Below are 20,626 nucleotides of genomic sequence, written 5' to 3'. Positions count from 1 at the left end.
ACTGGCACCAAGCAATGTGCTAAGGCTGTAGCCATGCTCGTCCCAGAGCTGCGTTGGTACAGTCTTCTGTGGTCCCTCCCTCAGTGTGTCCACTGTGGATCTAACGTGCCACGATGCTGCAAGTACGATGACATCAATAAGGTGAACACATGATGGGTGCCCTGGGCTGAGGATCAGGCTGTCTCCACTTTTGATGCAGGATCAGTATCACTTCAGCACCTCTGTCAGCCTCCAAGGAGTAAGAAGTCCCGAGCCAGCCATCCCAGCAGGAGCAGAGGGAAGACAGAGGCCTTCCTTACTCAGCCCCCAACACTGAGCATGTCCTATTGCCGCTGGCCTTTGCTACTTTGTGGGTTCTTCTTTCTCCCTTTTATCCTTCTGGGTTTCACCCCTATCACTGGTTAGGACAGAAAGAAGGGGAGAGATCCTTGAATTTAATTTTAACTCTTGCTTCTTCTTCGAGCATGACTACTAACCACAGCCACCAACACTGCCTGCCCCTCAGGGCCTAGATTTACATCCCTCCGAAAAGCTTCCATTATTCCAACGTCACGCAATCCAGAAACTATCTGCAGCTGGCAAACCGGAGCCCTGCTAAAGCATGACACAAACCAGCTGCTTCAAATCAGCCTCATATCTCCACACCTGGGATTAAAATGAAAACATATTCTTCTATTTCTGCATTTTTAAAAAAGAAACTATAATTAATTCCAGAATTCTCACTACACCGATTTCTATCATAGATTCCTAGGAGGGAGCTTTACTCCTTTAAATACCGTCAATAAAGTTCACTAGAGCCACACACACAAATGCTTAGACCTTTATTCAACAAAACACAAATTCAAGGTTCTCAGCTTCCTGAACACATTGGAAACCTTAAAAATAAAGAAGCTTCATTACAAAAATTGAAGCCTTAAAAAAAAAAAGACTTCTACAAAATATGACAAGATTATTGTAAAGTCATACTCACTTTGAAAACTCGGGTTTTTATAGCTATAAAAATAGCAACATGTTGACAATCTTTATTTTGCTAAGACACACACAAAAGCAATACAACAGTTTACATAGCCCACAGTCTCTAAACACTGAGTCACCAACAGTCGCTTTGAGAAAGTCCGTGCCGAGTCTCGTGGAGCTCACTTCGATTCCTTGCTGCCCACGTCCTCAGAAGTCTTGGCGGATGTTTTCCTTGTTTGCCTCACCGTGCTGCTGCTTGATTTGATAGATCTCGTTCTCCAACTGTACAATAGTCCGCTCAATCTCATAGTTCTTACTCACCAGCGACACCCAACTAGGAAAGAAAGGAAAAGGAAAAAGAGAGAAGAGGGGAAACTGAGCTGATGTAAAATTTCGTGCAGTTCATCTTAAACATTAGTTTAAGGGACAACACTCCTGATGAAGAGGGTGGGAAGAGAATGCTGTGGGGATAGAGGGACGGTGGAAGCAGATGGCGTAAACACTCATCACTGCACTTAAGAAACAGATGTCACTCTGTAGCCAAGGCTAGCCTTAAAAGTCATGATCTTTCTTCCTTATTTCCAACATGAGGGGTCTAACATGTTCATGGACACACACAGTCCATAGTTAGGGATTTCTATAAATGTATGTGTGTGTGTGTGTGTGTGTGTGTGTGTGTGTGTGAAGAATATTTTTAAAATATGCATTAACTGGAGAAAACAACCAAGGCACAAATTAGGCACAGTATGGAGTTTTCCTTCCTACAAGATTGCTGGCTTCGAGCTGGCTGCAATGCCAGCACAGAGCAGCAACTCAGCCCAAGTGGTGGTCAGTTACTCTGCATGCCTCCCCCTCAGCACACAGCAGACACACGAATGGGCCTTCTGGGACTCCCACAGCTGCCCATGCACACAGCAAACACAACGTGGTGGTGAAACACGTAAACCTGATGGAAAGCCGACGGGAAGAATCACTCACTTTGACTCCATTTCTCTCAGCTTAGCCCCAGCTGTAAGCTGCATGTTCTTGCGCTGCCAGTTTAAATCCTGAATATGCTTCCTGCGAAAAGTTATTAATACAATCCAGTGACATTTCAATACGTTAAAACTCAACAGGACAACAAGACAATAAAGTGTCTTTAAACTCTTCAGTGCCCACAAACACAAGCACAGCTAATTCTAGGAATTATTTTTACCTTAGTTGTTTTTACAAATACAAATTTCATTGTTCATTGTGGGAGGAAATGAACGAACAAAACCCACAAACATACACATAGATTACAAATTCCTCCTTCCTGGTAACAGCTATGGGGTTTTCAGTGAGTGCTACACTTCGAAGGCTTACCCTGCCCAACGTTCACACTGGAGTGTAGCAGCTGTTGAGAGATACTAAGAGCATGAAATGCTGATCCAATGACAGTGGTTAGAGGCGGACTTTAGGGTGGTTGGATTAGACATGGTTATCAGAGCAGAACTCCAAACTCTGAATACTAGTGGCTTCATAGAGACTAGATCGATCTCTCTCTCTCTCTCTCTCTCTCTCTCTCTCTCTCTCTCTCTCTCTCACACACACACACACACACACACACACACACACACACACACACACACACACACACGCAGCCCTCTTGTCATGTGATTCCAAGTACCATGTTGGGATCTGTCCCTAACTGTCAGCAGACCCAGTTCTTCAACCTTGAATTCCCATGACTGTAAGTCAAAATGAAGGTCTTTTCTTTCCACCTTACTGAGCCTGTGGTATTATTAGCAAGAGGACATGAACTGAGACAGTGGGAGTCCTTCAAGGTTCTTTCTCCTATGTGCGTATGTGTGCAGTGTCATCCTAATGTCCTGCCTGACTCACAAGGTGTTCTCCTCAGGTTTGCAGACTTGTGAGTTGTAGAGAACGTTTTCAGGTTTCAAGCTTAGTTTTTCCTCCACTTTGGTACAGCAAACCCAGTGCCAGATGCTAGACACAGTAGATCAAAAATATCACAGTAAATTCTATTAACATCACTTAGTATATTAATAGCTATTCGTTATATGGTTTACTTACTAAAACCAAAACCACTTTAGAAACAAAAACACAAGTTGAAGACAGTGTCTTGCACTTGTACTAACTACACCCAGTACTGTACTACAGCATATGTGAAGCTCGGCACTACCTGGCCACTCGGTCCTGTCAATTGGAATCTGCCAGTCCCTACTGAGCAGAGGGCTCGTCAAGGGTGGCTCCTCCATGTTCTAACTATGAAGGTGCGGCAGCATCTCTGGTTGGAGGCCCAGTCAATTTTGGGTGTCCATGTTGACTGCTCAATGACCCCTGCTGACTGAAGTATGTTCAGGGACAAACCCTTCAGACCACAACCATGTTCCCCTGGATGGTTTTTCAGTTTCTCTCCATGTAGCTGAGCTGTGAGCTCAAACTCTTCCTGACACAGTTTCTGAAGCACCAGGGCTACAGCTGTGTTCCACACCCCTGGTCCATCTTCCTAACCCACTTCTCATAAACCAGCAAAGCTTCAACACATGCCACAACATACAAAGCTTCCTTCAACACATGCCACAACATACAAAGCTTCCTTCAACACATGCCACAACATACAAAACTTCTCTTCAATACATGTCACAACATACAAAGCTTCCCTTCAACACATGCCACAACATACAAAGCTTCCCTTCAACACATGCCACAACATACAAAGCTTCTCATCAATACATGTCATAAAGGTACAAGCTTTGATTTTTGCTGTTCCTTGATATCTACCTCTTAAATATTATGAATTTCTATTTTTCTCAAAGGTAACTATTTTACACACACCAACAACATACATGATTAAAAACTGCTTAACAGAAGTGGAATTTTACTACATAATAGTTTTTCTTTCCCTATCAGAGGTTCATCTACATTTTGTTCAAATAGAAATAAACAACTTACCTTAACTTCTGAAGCTCTTTCTGTGCATGTTCAATCATGTGAACAAGGTTTCTAAGGAAGGAAGGGAGCACAGACACCTTGAAATCTGGTAACACCGAGGAAAAGTGAATTGCCTATTTATACCAAGTCAGGTTTTTCTGCTAAAAACCTAAAAATCTGGGGATCTGTGTCTAGAATATCAGATAATTCATTAACATTTGTTTAATCCAGTACTTTACTGGGTTTGATTTTAGATAATGATGTAACTTATCATTTTTCTGTTTTTCAAGACAGGGTTTCTCTCTGCAGCCCTGGCTGTCCTGGAACTCACTCTGTAGACCAGGCTGCCTCTACCTCCAAAGTGCTGGGATTAAATGTGTTCACCACCACTGCCTGACCTGATGTTACTTCTTAAACTCTTAGGACCTCTGTTTTGGAGACAGTGTCCCACTATGCTCTCCAGGGTGGCCTTGAACTCCTGGACTCAGGGAATCCCTTTGCCTCTCAGACTGTGTTAAAGTAGCTGCAGAACTAAAGACAGTGCCATCAGACTAGTCGTGACTCCTTTTGCTATGAAGACAGAAGTCACACACCACATCGACCTTCTCTTATGACAGATGATCACCATTCAGGTCTCCCTGAGCAACCCTGGCCTGACTGTGCTGGCTCCAGACCCAGTGTGTATAGTGCTGGCAGGGACACCAGGACTTCTCTAACGATCTTTCCTCCCACAGCTGTACCTTTCTAGTTCCCACCCTCTGCTCTTTCCGAGGCCTGCCAATCCTGCACTGGAGAGTGTCATTCTCACGCTTGATTCTGAGGTTTCTGTTTGAACTTCTCGAAACTTTACTTTTGATAACATTTGCTTCCTGTGGAGAAGTAGCTACTGGGTTTGGAGGCAAATATGCTCTGAATGTTCAGAGTGCTGTCTGGCTGAAAGGCAGACAAGTGACGTGCACACAGTTGGTGAGCTAAAGACAAACAGACTAGAAAGCTGTTCTCCAGACTGTACGGTATATTCCTTTGTTCTCCATACTGCCGGTCTCTTGTCTGAGGGAACTATAAGGTGTCACTGTATAGTGTAGGCCAGCTTATACAGTGTCACTGTGCCTAGTCTCCTTGCTGTCTTAAGAATCCAACTGTACAGATGTAAGAATGCATCTGGGTGTAGGTGTTAGGTATCAAATCCAAACCGCATGCTTGATGCACTGCAGCACTGGGCTATCATCTGACTCCACCATTCTTTTTAAATAAAATCTGTTTGAGAAAGGGTCTCAATCTAGTTTGGCACTGATTTCTGGTCTTCCCCAGGGCTTTGATTAAATGTTCTACTAGGTCCAGTTCTACCAACCTTTTAAAATGACTTTCTTCTTTTGTGACTACCACGTAGACCAGGCTGGCTAGGAACTCACACAGACCCACCCACCTGGCTCTGCCTTCCAAGTGCCGAGCTTACAGGTATATGGGCATGTAGCACCATACCTGGTTAACGGTCATCATTCGAGGATTTGTCCTCCATCTCTCTAGCTTGTCAGCAGAAAGGACCTCTCACTGAGCCTGGAGCTAAACTGGTGGCATCAGTAAGCCCAACTCAGCAGAACCCTTTTACAATTTCGATTCTCATTATTTGCATATTCCACACTACTCGGCTTGCCTAAACCACTGTTTACTAATTTGTGAGAATTCATAAACACGTCCACAGCAGTGAACAATCTGGGTTTCTGGTCCACAACTAAGGCTACACAAGGCCCACTCCACTCTTTAATTTTAGTTCTCCAGTGAGCACCAGAGTATAGAATTTAAGTGTTGGGTATTAATCTATTAATAAGACAGGGACTAAATTTGTGGCTTGGGGAAGCTGTGTGCCTAGGCTAGCCCCAAATGTAGCCATACTCCTGTGCGTCCAGCTTACTGTTTAAAGTTGTAAGAGGTATGTGTGAGAGGTAGGTGTTTGTGTGTGAGTGTGTGTGTGTATAGATACTTCCCCTAGGAGAAATGGTACGGTATCCCTGATTCTGTGTTCAAGACTTAAGTACCATGATACATGAACATGGGAATCCATTATTTAAGCATCCACACGTTAAGGACTGCATTTTATCAAGTGGTGCTCTGCAGATCACCCTCAGAGCTCATTTTCTTATACCGCACAGTGAGTGTGGGAGTTATGTGGACGTAAAAGAGCTCAGCATTAGTGAACTCTAAGGCAGGACTCGAGATGCAGCCTTTCACTCTGTTCTGATACAGCCCCAAGTCAAGTCTAGCACAACTGCTATTATTATTTTGGACATGCAGTTTTGCTAGGTGAGCCTAGGGTGACTAAACTCAAAATATAAGCCAGGCAGGCCCTCCTCCACACCCCAGCTTCCCAGCCAAGTGCTGGAATGATAAGCATGCACATACCACCCTGGGTGGCACAGGATAAGAGAGAGCCCAGCGCCTCTTACTCGTTGTACACTTTCCAGGCGTTACACCCATGCTGTGACATCAGTTCCAGATTCTCAATCCGCACTGCCTGATGCTCCAGCTGGGCCATAGAATTGTTTACACAGTCTTGCCACGCAGTGATGTCATTTTTTTGACCCGAGGAAGGGGCTGGCAGTTCATATCTGAAATTACATAACAAATAAACCAATGTATCTCGCAAAGACTCATCACCCCTTTCCACAGACATATGCCCATTACATAAAGGCAGAGACACAAAGTATCAACCCCTGACCATGACCCTGCATGTGCAAAAGACCAAGGACACAATGTAGGCCAGGCAGTACAAAGAAACCTGTTAGTTTGGAAACTGATCTTGACAGATAAAAACACAGTTGTATACTGTAACAAAGAACTACTTCCATAAATGTAAACTAGGTAAATAAGCTGTGAGTCACAGAGACTCTCATGTCCCTTGTCCTTGTTCGTCTACCATGACCCTTCTTACATAAAGTCTGCTTATCAGCTTTTTAAAAAGTTGCTTAAAAATACTGTATTATATCTGCTAGCATTTTTTTTTTTTAATGTAGTAATGATGATTACAGTTCTCTCTATTCCCACGTCCTATGCCCAGCAGCAAACACTCTTCCCAACCTCTGGCAGCGCTGCGGTTACCACAGCTTAGCCTCATCTTACCGCTTCATGCTGAGTAATTCAATTGGTTGTCGAGCAGCCAGTCTTTCAAACTCATTTCTCATTATGTCTGTCTGATGCACAAACAACACAAAGAATTAGTGACAGGATCATGTTGAAAATAATGAATGTAATTTACTTATATTTTATACTTTATACTATACATTATAGTGAATCTTTTCTCCTCTCTCAATTACTTCTCAAATAAAAAGGATGCGAATATTTGAACCCAGGACCACTATACTACACCCTCACACACCCCTCAGTTTGCTCTGAGGTTAACGCTATCTAGAATCTGAAGAAATAGGCATATTCTTTAATTCCATATTCTACCTAGGCACGATAGGAGGTGAACCTAGAAGAGCCCAGCTGTCAAGGATTAACCCTACATCAGCAGTCTTCAATGCTCTGCAATCAGTTGTGGAACTCTGAAAACAACTTTAACCCCAGCCCCATGTCACGTTATAATTCACAACATAAAGTAACAGTCTTGAATCATTTCAGGAAGTCTCTGGTGCTGCATGACGGTCTGACACAGCGTAACCTGTGAAGTCACATGATGTAACATGGACCAGCACTTGGATCTGGGGCTTGATTTTTTTCCAATTAATTTTTGGGTTAGTACTTTTTACTCTTGCCAAATTTCTTGCAGCTCCCACATCAGTTATGAAACCCCCACTGAGGAGTCACAACCCAGTTTAAAAACCTGGGATCTGGATCCGAAAGAATCACACATCCCTGTACATGGAGCAGTCTTTCTCCTTCTCCTTCAGCCTGAAAGTATTTTAACATCTTCGTAGTGTAGCAGGGTGGGGGTGGGGAGAAACTCTGAACAGGTGTGGACTGAAATTTAACAGAATTCATTAATCTAGAAACGACACCGCACATTTACTTGATTAGGGCCTAAATGGTGTTTTGGTTGCACTTTGAGGATAACCATTAAGACGTACTTGTTCAGGCATTCATACACCTGCTAACTATCGGAGTCTTGGTACAAAAATCTCCCTCCAGTGGTGGCAAAGAGTACAGGCACCTAAGATTATAAATATTAAAATCTAATACCTGTTTTTGAATAGACATTGGAGAATAAAGGGTTCTTTTGTGAAATATACTATGACTCTTATATTAAAACACACACACACACACACACACAGAGACACGGCGTGGGGAGCACTCTTCAACAAGTCTGCAGAAACCAATGAAGTCATTCGCGGGTTATTGTAGTACAGACCCTATGAAAAGCTCATCTGGTGGTTTGAACCGACTGATACCTATATGGCACTCAATATGAGCAGCAAGCACCAGTTAGCCTGGAAGGTGACGTTCATTTTACACAGCTAAAGCTCTCAATCCGAAATCAAAGTCCGCAAGCCTCCTGGTCAGAGTGCTGGGCCCAGGACACCACACTTACTTCAAAGGCAGAATAATCTGGGGCTGTCAGGTAGCTCAGGTAGTTCTTGGTAGGTCGGTATCTGCGCGTTTCCTCCTCCACCAGGGCCGCAGCCTAAGAACGAGAACAGGCCGGGGTCGCGGCGAGAAAAGGGCAGCAGCGTGCCTCCGGCGGCCCCGCCGCACATGCCCTGCACTCACCGCTTCCCGCACGCCAGGCGCTTCATAGCCTTGGTCAAAGTAGGGTAGCGCATCCACTACCACCTCCCCCGCTACCAAGCCCGTGCCCGCCATCGCGCGGCACTGTACTCCAAGAGCGCCTTCTGAGTCTGCGCAGGCTCGATTAGATTCTCTGCGCCTGCGCCTGGAATGACGTCACGCTGCCTCTGGCTTTTCGCTTCCGGCGCCTGTGCAGTTGGTAATTGTAGCCGCTAGACTCTAATATTAGTTATCACATGCTGACATGCCAGGGTGACTTTCTTTGTATGGGTACCGCGTGGGTTATTTTCGAAGGAGTGGGTAGGGTAGACTTGGGAAGAGGCGGTTGCTGGACTTGGCTGGAGGGGAGAAATAGATTTCCACATCCTTTAACCTTCCATTGTTTAAACTCGCCATGGTGCTGGGCTTCTAAGCACTCCCTTGTTTTATCCTCATTTCGCAGCTGGCCCCTTAAGAATGTTCTTTTATAGAAACTAGAAATCTGCGCCTATTTTCCAATCAAATTTTTAGATCTAACAACCTGAGTGAGGGATGCGGCTCAATGGCAAAACCAATTCAGTCCCTGGCACTGCAAACACCTCAACCCTCCCAGGACTGTATTATATATACAAAATGCCTCATTTTAAAAGCTCTGCCACGAAGCAGGGGCAACTCTGGAGCAAGTTAGAAATCTAGGAAAAGGGAAACTTGAGGTTTACCCTAAGACTTGAAGCAACAGGGGATATGGAACCTGAAATGGCCACCTCCTGGAACCAGGCAAGACTTCTAATGGAGAGATGGGAACACCAACCCACCCACAAAACCAAAATTTGTCCTGCTTATAAAAAGTATGAGGATAAAGATTGACCAGAAACTGAAGGAATGATCAAGCAATGACTGGCCCAACTTGAGACTCATCCCATAAGAGAGAGCCCACCCCGACACTATTCATGATGTTCAACAGCTGTTAGAAACATGCGAAGATCCACAGCCAAACATTAGGCAGAGCTCCAGGAATCTTGTGGAAGAGGGGGAGGAAGGACACCACAGGAAAACACAGAATCAACTAACCTGGTCCCGTAGGGGTTCACAGGGACTGATCCACCAACCAAAGATACAACGGACAGACCTAGGCCCCTACAAATATGTAACAGATGTACAGCTTGGTCTTCATGTGGGACTCTAATGGCTGGAGCAGGGGTTGTCTAACTCTGTTGCCTGCCATTGGACTCCTTTCCCCCAACTGGGCTGCTTTATCTAGTCTCAATAGGAGATGTGCCTAGTCCCACTGCAACCTGATATACCAAGGCTGGTTGATATTCACGGGAGGCCTCCCCTTCTCTGAGGAGAAAGGGTGGGGTGAGATGGGGATAGGAAAGGTGAGAGGGAGGGAGTAGGACAGGATGGAGGGGAGGCTGTGATCAGGATTAAAAAGATTAATGATAAAATCCTGTCATTTTTGTCTTTAGAGCCTATATAAAACCCAATCCCTTTGCCTTTAGGATTTGTGGTAATAGAATATTACTCCCCGTTGGCTCTCAACCCCTCAGGCTGTAGTTAGTACACACGCTCTGTAAAATATCTTCCAGACTAAGAGGTAAATGCAAAAACGATTGTCAGACTACATATGCTATCCAACGTGCATTCAACCACGGTTTATCTGTTAAGAGCTTTGGAAAAGTTGGTCACGGTTATAAGCCCAGTTAGTCTAAGATGAATTTGAGAATTTATGACTGTGTAAATGTGCTGTCTATAGGGTTATGTAAAGTGCAGTATCTTCACGTGTTGGGATTTGGTGAGAACTGCTTCTTGGGGTTAGAGATTTGAATACTCAGTCCCCAGCTGGTGGCGCTGTTGTAGAGTTTAGGCTGGAGAAGTCTCTGGAGATGGGCTACTTTTGCTCTCTGCTTTCAAGTTGCCATTTGAAGATGTGAACTCTCCCTGTTCCTTCCTGCCTTCATATTGGCGCCATGCTTCTCCACCAGAATTAACTCTTAGCCCTGGACTGTAGGCAGGATGAACGCTCTTCGTTAACGTTGCTTGGCCATGTTCTAGCACTGCCACAGCAAAGCAGCCACTACACATCTTAGCTGCTTTGTCTTAAATTCTCCAAGAGATCTGTGGAATTTTTTTTAAAATGTCTTTATTCATTAAAAGATCTGTAAACATTTGATAGAAATGTTGAACAATTCTCTTTACAAACGTATGTAGAATTCACAACATTTACAAAAACAAAGTACAACAAACTCAAGGAAAGGAAGCAGCTTTAGACTGTAAGAAGGTAAGACTCTCCCTGCAGAGGGACAGTCATGATTGACCACAGTAGACCCTCCTACCCCACCTTATACACAATCAGTTAGGAACTGTTCCATTGGGATTGGAGTAAGAAGAGCCCAAATGAGAGAGGTGTCTGGGAGGGGCTCCACTTCGGTAAGCTGCATTAACATTTTAAAAGACAGGCTCAGTTCTCTTCCCTGGACCACATCTAGGAACTATATTGCACAGCACCAGTCTTAAATGGATTCGTTCAAATACAGCTGCATAAGTGACAATAACAATACTGTACAACAGTCGGTTGTGTACAACACAACGTACAACACTTTCCAAGTCTGAATAAATATTTTCCATGCCAGGTAAAGCCATGAGCAAAGGCTACAGAAAACAACTGACATTTATCACAACGTCTATCACCTCTCAATGAAAACTGCACCCTCACTGACAAACTCCCTTTCCCAGGCCCTAGGACTTTAGATTTCCAGCATCTGGTTGATGAAGAGGTATAGGCTTAGGAAACACTAAGTGAAACTCACACCGATGTAAAAATAACCAGCGTGGCAGAACGCACAGAAGGCGCTGGGTTCTATCACCAGCAGCAGAGGAACAAACCTTGCCTAGACACCCACAGCTTAGAGTCTCATCAGAGCCAAGAGGAAGCTCTGGTGTGCTCCACTAAGAACTTTAAACATCACTATAAACAGTTCATTTACACCTGTAGGACTAACCAGCTTTGTATGTGTTCGTAAGTCAAGTGTTTGGCTTAGTTCTGTCTTGTATATAACTGGCCAAATTACTTAGCCTCTCTGAACTCCAGTTTCTTGTAAAACATCATGAAGCTGATCTAAAGCTTGAATAAGATGACATGTAGATTATCACAGTGCAGCAAATTGTAGACACCAAAACTCAATAAACAGAAGCTATGCCCTTAAAAGGACATTTTCATATTGGCTCCATTCCATAAAGCATAATGCTGACATATAAGAAGCAAGTTATCCCAGCAGGACACGTATTCTGGGGGGGCCCTGCATGGTGTCTGCTTTTTAAAGTTCTAACATGAGTGAAATCCTCCAAGATAGGACATGGGACAAAAGGGGGTTATCAATGGCAACAGTACTGGAATTTCAAAGCACAAACAGTCCATGGATTTAAAGTAACCCGACGCTTCAGTAATAAGAATCGTGTGACCATGGTGTCCTCCATGTGTCTAGTACCTGAAACTCTCAGTATTCTTATCTCTCGTTGATCTCATCTTTGCATTGTTTTTAGAAAATGCAACACCAAGTATTTCTCAGTCTTTCTCTTGTAAAAGACAACTACTTTCATAGACTAAGCACAAAGTGGAGCTTCTTGTGCTCATCAATAACCAAAGATAAAACACCACAGTAAAAGTAACTTGCCCAGGCATGGTGGCATATGCCTTTAATCCCAGCGCTTGGGAGGCAGAGGCAAGCACACTTTGTAAGATCTTTGAGATTTGTGAGATCAGGATTTGAGGCCAGCCTGATCTCCACAGTGGCAAGTTCCATCACAGTCAGGGCTATATATACAAACCCCGTCTCAAAGACAAACAGTCCCCGAATCAGAAGAGCAGCGCGCACTGGTTCCACACTGTTCCCAGTTGGTCTGCAGCAACAGGAGAGCCCTCTGACAGTTTTTCTCCTCTTACAATCACAAGGACATCACAGGGCTCCTCAAAGCATCCAGATCCTTGGGAACATACTGTCCTTGGCACTTTCAGTTATGCGTAGAATGAAGACAAAGATTTCACTTCTTGTGAAGAAATCTCATTTTGCTTCCTGGAAAGAGAAAAAGTCTTCGAACTTACTTCATCTTATCCCTTGTACACATGAGCCATTCAGAACCACTCGGGGTTAGCTGCCTTGTCAAGTGCTAAGTGTCATCTTTTATATTATGTATATGACTACACTGTCTCTGTCTTCGGACACACCAGAAGAGGACATGAGATCTCATTACAGATGGCTGTGATCCACCATGTGGTTGCTGGGAATTGAACTCAGGACCTCTGGAAGAACAGTCAGTGCTCTTAACCGCTGAGCCATCTCTCCAGCCCTAAGTGTCATTTTTTATAAGTGTCCCCCCAAAGTCCTATGTGTAAGAGCTTGTGGCACCAGTGGAAGGTAATGGAATCTTAAAAAGGCGGGGCCTCGAGGGAGGACCTGGTCTCGAGTGCCTTGCACTCTTTGTCCCTTTCTGCCTCTGCTTCCTGGCAGCCATGACACAAGCAGGTTCTTCTGTCTTTGTCTTTCCACAGGCCCAAAAGCATCAGGGTCAATCAGCCATTGGCTGAAACTCCCCAAACTAGAACCCCAAATACGCCTCCAGAACAGCGGTCCTCAACCTTCCTAACGCCAAGACTGTGTAACATTGTGGTGACCCTCTAATCATAAAATAATTTTTGCTACCACATAACTGTAGTGTTGCTCCTGTCCTGAGTTGTAATGTAAATGTTTTCCTGTCCTGAGTTGTAATGTAAATGTTTTTGGAGACAGAGGCTGTGACCCACAGGTTAGAAGCACTGCTCTAGAGCCTCCCGCCTATCACTTTCTGCTCCACTAATGGAAAGCTATTGGTTGACGGGTTTAGCCACTAAAAACCCCATGAATGTCTAATTGTAGAGGAGGAAAAGAACTCAAGACATAATCTAATACAAGTGGTTTTCAATCGGACTGGAGTTTCAAATTACCTGGCTTACTCCCTGGAGATTTCTAAACGCTCAAGAGAGAGCTTTTAAAGTCCCTAAAAATCACCATCTGATCTAATGTAACCCACGGTGCGGATGAAATCACAGCCTGTGGCACAGTTTGCCCACAGCCTCCCAGCTAGTTAAGGGCAGGGTCCAGTCAGGGGCATACACTCCAAAGCTCGGAGTTAGGGCCATTGTCTCCTGTGGACACCACTGTCCTCACATCGTCCCGGAGAGTAAGCATCATAAGGAACTGCTTATAAAATGCAGAGTCAGGCTGAGGCTTCCTCTTCTGCTCCCAGCCCCCATGGATTTTTAAGTCTAAAGTCCATGGACATCCTAAAATTATACGCAAAATTTATCTGTATATTTAAATACATTATTTTCTGGCAAATAGAACCTTTTTTTTTTTTTTTTGGTTCTTTTTTTCGGAGCTGTGGACCGAACCCAGGGCCTTGTGCTTCCTAGGTAAGCGCTTAGAACCATTTTTTTTTAAGTATCCCCAAAGAGAGCAACCTGGAGAAGCCTCATGGTCATGACTTGGGGACTTACACCAGAAGGTTAATTATCCAACAGGGCAAAGCGACTCACCAAGACTCCGTAAAATTCTATTCACCCCGCTGGGTTCCGACTCAGGAATTGTTTCTAAATATTGAAGAGCCCGGACTTCAAACAAACCTATGAAGACATCAGTAAGACTGTTCAACACTCCACACTATAAACCAATTAAATCCTTCCTCTTTGTGACGGTTTCTATAAGCCTGGCCCGGAGAGTGGCACTGGTTGGAGTAGGTGTGGCACTGTGGGCATGGGCTTAAGACCCTCATCCTAGCTGCCTGGAAGTCAGTCTTCCACTAGCAGCCTTCAGATGAAGATGTAAAACTCTCAGCTCTGCCTGCACCATGGCTGCCTGGATGCTGCTAGTACTGAACCTCTGAATCTATAAGTCAGCCCCAATCAAATGTTGTCCTTTACAAGAGTTGCCCTGATCATGGTGTCTGTTCACAGCCATAAAATGCTAGAAACTAATACACTTTTCTTTCACTTTTTGGCAGTGTTGTGGGCAAACTCAGGTCTTTGTACATGCTAGGTAGGTTCTTTACTGAACCATATCTCAAGCCTAAGATAGGGTATAGCTTTTCTTTAATGATCTTATTTTTACTTGCTTACTTACTTTTTTGTGTATGTTCATGCTTTTATGTATGTGTGTGGGATGAGCATGTGCATGCCACAACACACATGTAGACATCAGAGGTCAACATGTGGTAGTTTGTCCTTTTCTTTCATCACACTGAGCCCAGGACCAAGCACTTTTGATGGATAATCCATCTCTGTTTCCTAATCCTGTTCTTACTACAGTATATTATCCTTACATTAAACGTTACAGATAATCCCACAGTAACTCAGATGTGCCTTGGTAGTCTACATATCTTATCCATCATTCAGTCCCTCTAAGAACTCACCAAATGTGGTAGTGTGAGGGAAAACGGTATGCACACATGGGGTGGCACCATTAGGAGATGTGGCCTTGCTGGAATAGATGTGGGTTTGTTAGAGGAAATGTGCCTCAGGCTCTTCCTACTGTGTGCAGATGTAGACGTCTCAGCCTCAATTCAATGCTTTCCTTTATAAGAGCTGCTGTGGTCATGGTGTCTCTTCACAGCAACAGAACCCTAACTAAGACACCAGATAAGGAGGCAGTGGTTCCTGGTAAAACCCACCTTTAACTCCACTTTGCCGAAGCTCCCGGTCCTGGACGAATCCTGCAAACATCTGTGTCTCCATGAAGAGATCTAGGAAGTGGCGGACACTTCGGGAGGTGTGGGACTTCCGGAATGGCTCCCTTAGGAACACACGCTCCCCACGCTCCGTGACAGTCATATTCAGAGAATAATGCCCCACGAGTTCCACAAAAAACCTGACAAATGCTTCTGACACCAGAGAATTGAGAGTCACATCTGTTTCAAAATAAAAGAAAAGAAGGGGGAAAATCTTAGTTTTGTGTACATAGGAACCCTGACACTAGTTGTGGAAGCCATGTCTAAAGAGTCATGAAAGGCTGAGTATAGACTAGGAATGTGCATTCCTAGCTTGCTACACAGCCTATGGCATGCAAAAAGCATATGGCTTCCGTCTTGACCTTCACTTTCCTCCCTCAACACTCTTACTGTATCCTCAGCCTGGCTTCCACACCATGACCTCATTACTCTTCCAAAAGCCATTTGTGAATATGCAACTGCAGGCTGCTTCTCCCCTTGGGTCTCCTCTCAGTCTCTGCACTGCTGTGCTGTCCAGGTCTCTGGCTCCTGTCCATAAAACTCTTTCTTTGGTTTCTCTTTCTCTTCTTCCTCCCGATGCAATCCTTTGACCACTTCTCTTAAACATTCTATTCTGCTCCTTAAAAAGTCCACTGCCAGTCAGGTCTTGGCCCTACTGTCGTCTTGGGAGATGGAGGCAGGAGAGGCAGGAGTTCAAGGTCTCCTGCTCTGCAGTGAACGCTGAGGCCGCTCTGGGCTGCCTGAGATCCTGTGTGATGCAGGATCACCAGCACAAACAGAGCCAATGGCACAGCCAGAGCTGGCTATGCAATCCCCAGACGGCACTTCACCCTTTCTGTTCTCAGGCTGCCTATGGCTGTCACCATTGGCTGTCCCATTATAAACTGCATCATTTATAAAGTGCATAAATTTCATTTGTCTAAAAGTCAGAAAACATACAAAACTTGGTAGGCTATGAGCCAATTAAAATAAGATGTCAAAACTATATTCTTCTCCAAATCACTTGCCTTCTCGACTTTTTCACCTCATATTGCACTATGATTTATTACAGTAAAAAAATTTATTGAGTATTAAGTGCATTGGCACTACACCAAGTGCTCTTTAAAAGATAAAAATCAGAAATGCTTCCATTGCTCTCGAGCTACTTGTCTGTCCAAACATTTTCACTCCAATATGCACCTCTTTCTATGTCACCAGGCTGGTCTGGTCTCAAACTTTGGATCCTTTATGACCTCCCAAGTGTTGAGACTACAGGAGTGAATGTCTGTGCCTGGCAAAACAGCACTTTATTTGGGGGTGAGGGGTGTTTTAGACAAGCTTTCTCCAGACTGGCCTAGAGCTCACTATGCAGATCCACCTGTCTCTGTCTCCGTGCCAGGACGAAAGGCTGGTTACCACACCCCGCCTCAGAACAAGGCTTTCTCACTCCTCTAATTCTGTTCCTTCCATCCCGTTCCTATCAGTAGACAGCCTTACTTCCCATCCAAATGTTCATAATGACAGCGCTTTATTTTTGCTTTGTTTTTTGAGACAAGGTCTTATTATGTAGTCTTTGTTGGCCTGGAACTCACAGAGACCCAGACTCTGCCTCCCAAGCGCTGAGATTAAAGGTGAGAGTCACTACGCAGTGACACACACTTTGTAAGTGCCATGAGGAGGGGAGGGGAAGAAATGAGCAAGTCCTGGTGAAGGAGGACTTGTTTTTAAAAGAACAGAACTCAAAGAGAAAATGACATATGAGACAGACCTATAGGAAGAAAGCATTCGGGCTGGAGAGATGGCTCAGTGGTTAAGAGCACTGACTGCTCTTCCAGAGGTCCTGAGTTCACTTCCCAGCAACCACATGGTGGCTCGCAACCATCTGTAATGGGATCTGATGCCCTCTTCTGATGTGTCTTAAGACAGCTACAGTGTGCTCATATACATAAATAAATAAATAAATAAATAAATAAATAAATAAATAAATCTTTTTTAAAAAAGGAAGAAAGCATTCTATAAATGTAACTTTCAAAGGTCCTGCGATAGAAGGGGGCTAACCCTTTGGGGATCGGCAGGAAAGGTGTGAATTTTCAAGGTGCACTACTTTGGTGCATCCCTTAGCTGAGCGCTGTGTCTGCAGTGAGTGTTCACTGCTTTAACCTTTATTTTTTTTTAAAGATGTATTTATTTATTAATACATAAGTACACTGTAGCTGTCTTCAGACACACCAGAAGAGGGCATTGGATCCCATTACAGATGGTTGTTAGCCACCATGTGGTTGCTGGGATTTGAACTCAGGACCTCTAGAAGAGCAGTCAGTGCCCTTAACCGCTGAGCCATCTCTCCAGCCCCTGCTTTAACCTTTAGTCCTCAGCCCATACGTCTCGCACCTTGCGAAAACTGCCGCTCCTGGGCCAAGACTTCATCTCGCTCTTCTAAAATCTGCACCAAGGCAGCTTGGAGTTTAGGTGGCATGATCTCATCCTCGTCAGACACCTGAGAGAGAAGAACTCTGCATGAGCCTTATGAGACTGTCCAACATGTACGAGCTACAGCCCCATCACAGGTGGTTTTGTGACGTCATCAGAAACCCCACCACCTCCATGGAGCCAAGACGCACGATGTTTATAGTACACTTTAACTTTACTTTTTAAAATCAAGCAACATCTTGTAAAATTCTCCGCTTTTCTACACCTCTCATCTACACGTTTCATTCCTTGCCTCCAAGGCTACTCCCCAAGAAATGGTAGTTAAACGTGAGGAGGCAACTGATCCTCAGGAGAGGGATCCAGGTTCCATGCTCAAACAGGGAGCTGCTCTGAGACTCATCCCTTGCTCTCCTCTCCCCTGGGCACCCATCAGACAGGCCCACCTCTTGTTCAGATTGTTATTATACCATCTCTACAGCATCATGGAAATGCCTGCTGGCCTTATCTACCCCCCCCCCCCGGCTGTCTTTCTCTCTCTGTGGTGCTGAGTTGGACATGGGAGCTTATGTATCTAGATGGTTACTCTACTACTGAGCTGCTTCTCAGTCCAATAAATTTTACTGATTTAGAGGATTAAATGTCAACCCCTCTGGAGTTGAAGGGATGGTTACTTCTTTTGAGAATGACATTTATGCTGTTTCCTCCTTCCTTCTTTGGGATGGACACCTATACACTCAAGCCAAAGTTTTCAGGACGATCTTGTATGGTTAGCTGCAGTGTCAACTCAGAGGTGGGTATGAACTGGAAGTTCTTTCTGAGTCACACTCTCTAAGTCCTTTCATGTATTTTCGGTGTAATTGTAACTGCCTACAGAGACACCCATGTCCCCTAACATTATGTAACCATCTCCTTTGTCACTCACCTCCTGTAGGAACTTGTCTGCACAGAGATCGACTATCAGCACCTATGAAATAAAGGAGGCAGGCAGGTTAAACCAGAGCTACTCAGGAGAGACCAGGCACTGCTGGACCGGGATGGGCTTTCTCATCCTTTCAGGCCATGGGAATATTTTCAAACAAAATTTACTTAACGTTGCAGCCAATGTAAAAGTTAATCCATCGAAACAACTAATGAGTTTAACAAAGAAAAAGATGTGTACAATTACATATTACAGGGATTTGCTGGGTCAGTGTGGTGAATGGGGACAAACCGCCTTTCCAGCTAAAGATGCTGAAGGTGGGTAGCTCCAGAGACGGGAAATCTCCAAGTCATCTCTACACCACACTATTTGCAAACGAATGAAGTACAAGGTGGAGTCTGAGACAAAATAACAAACAAACTAATAGGGAGATAAGAGATAATCTTCCTCTTCATTAAGCTAATGTGAAAAGTCAAGTTGCTCATGAAAACATCAGTCATAAATAAAAATATTGGTATCTTAGCCACATCAAAATGAACAACTCCCCTGCATTAAAAGATGTCATTCTGGGCTAGGTATTAGGTATGGTGGTACAAGATAAAACAGCAGCTGTCTGAATGCTGTAACAGGATGGCTTCCAAGTTCCAGCCCAATCTGGAGATATAGCCAGACTCTGGAGATATGGTGACCTTCACCCCCAAATCTAACAACCCTCCCTCCCCCGCAAAACAAATTCAGAACGTTGTTTTGGAAAACAAAAGGCCAAGCCAGCCTCAAGGCTGGCAATGCAGCCCAGGTGGCAGAGTGCTTGCCTCCCATGCACAAAGCCCAGAGTTTGATCCTTTGCACTGAATAAACCAGGTGGGCAGACTAATGCCTGTAATCCCAGAACTAGGAGGACTGAGTTGGACAATCAGAAATCTAAGCTCATGTGTAGCGACAAAGGGAGTGTGAGACCAGCCCGAGTTTCCTGAGACCCTCTCCAAAATAAAATAAAATAAAATAAAATAAAATAAAATAAAATAAAATAAAATAAAATGAACAAACCAAGAGGCTGATTTCTAGAATATAAAAACATTGGGTTGGGCTTAGCTCAACTAGGTAGCCTGAATTCCATCCCAAGAACTATCAAACAAAAAAACAAAACAACAACAACAAATGAGGCCACCTTACAAATCATGGTGAATAAATAATCCAGGGGAAAGACAGACAATAGTTTACACGAGATGATATTCAGTAGCTGGTGAACATGCCTTCAGTTGGGACAGCAACTGAACTGCAGTGACATACAGCTGCACAGCCACCAGCCAGGGGAAGCTACCCAAGCTGACCATGGTGCTGGGTCACGCTAAGCCACAGTTCCTCTCCTGTACTCTTGAGAGAAGTGTAATTGTCCCCAGTGTGAAAAAGTTCTAGTTAATTTACTCAAGTCAAAGACCTGCTACACTCCCCTTTTATACCAAGCTTCAAAACCAAGAATGCTGGATAACACTTTTAAAATTAGTGACTAGCACTTCTCCCTCTCCCTTTCTCTCTCTCTCCCCTCTCCTGAGTCCCCCTCCCTCCTCTGTGTGTGTGTGTGTGTGTGTGTGTGTGTGTGTGTGTGTGTGTGTGTGTGTGTGTCTGGGTGTCTGTGTGTCTGTGTGTGATGCAAAAACCCCTGGCACGTTATGGTCGACAGAGGACAACTTGTAGAAGTCTGTTTTCTCCTTCCACCTTTGCTAGAACTCAGGATGTCAGGTTAGAGTGTAAGCACATTTACCTGCTGAGCCACACACATATTTGGAAATAAAATTATAAAGAAATACAAACAGCTTTGTTGAGTTTTAATCTGTTGCCATGTATTGTAATGCTAAATACTGGCCTCTGAGGTCTGGTTGCCCTAGGGATGAGGGAATTCTCAGAGACACCAAGTAATACTATGTAACCTTGCTCCTTAATTTAAAACTATTGCTTGAATAAAGA

General features: G+C 44.3%; 2 protein-coding genes across 8 annotated transcripts in view; both read right to left on the bottom strand.

The window, feature by feature from the left end:
* Positions 1-805: 805 nt before the first annotated feature.
* Bcas2 (BCAS2, pre-mRNA processing factor) lies at positions 806-8,687 on the bottom strand. Its single transcript, NM_001106458.2, has 7 exons — positions 8,578-8,687; positions 8,399-8,491; positions 6,991-7,061; positions 6,318-6,479; positions 3,895-3,945; positions 1,936-2,016; positions 806-1,291 (listed from the first exon to the last, which is right to left on the bottom strand). Exons 1-7 carry the CDS (start codon positions 8,668-8,670, stop codon positions 1,165-1,167), a joined length of 678 nt encoding a protein of 225 aa, NP_001099928.1. The 5' UTR covers positions 8,671-8,687; the 3' UTR covers positions 806-1,164.
* A 2,013-nt stretch (positions 8,688-10,700) lies between these two features.
* Dennd2c (DENN domain containing 2C) overlaps positions 10,701-20,626 on the bottom strand; it is a 68,165-nt gene continuing 58,239 nt past the window's right edge. For 5 of the 7 annotated variants that reach the window (XM_006233071.5, XM_006233069.3, XM_039102070.2 and 2 more), the window contains 5 exons: positions 18,665-18,706; positions 17,704-17,809; positions 15,277-15,513; positions 14,147-14,233; positions 12,272-12,647 (listed from right to left, as the gene is read on the bottom strand). In XM_006233071.5, the coding sequence (XP_006233133.1) occupies positions 12,616-12,647; positions 14,147-14,233; positions 15,277-15,513; positions 17,704-17,809; positions 18,665-18,706 (504 nt within the window). In that variant the 3' untranslated portion in view covers positions 12,272-12,615. Of the gene's footprint in view, positions 12,648-14,146; positions 14,234-15,276; positions 15,514-17,703; positions 17,810-18,664; positions 18,707-20,626 lie in introns of those variants that run through there. The other 2 variants (NM_001191569.1, XM_063281634.1) reach the window with 2 other exon arrangements.

Source organism: Rattus norvegicus, chromosome 2 (genome assembly GCF_036323735.1).
Source record: "Rattus norvegicus strain BN/NHsdMcwi chromosome 2, GRCr8, whole genome shotgun sequence".
In the NCBI taxonomy this organism is placed as follows: Eukaryota; Metazoa; Chordata; class Mammalia; order Rodentia; family Muridae; genus Rattus; species Rattus norvegicus.
Note: the sequence above shows the minus strand (reverse complement) of the source record. Positions and strands in the feature narration are given on the sequence as shown.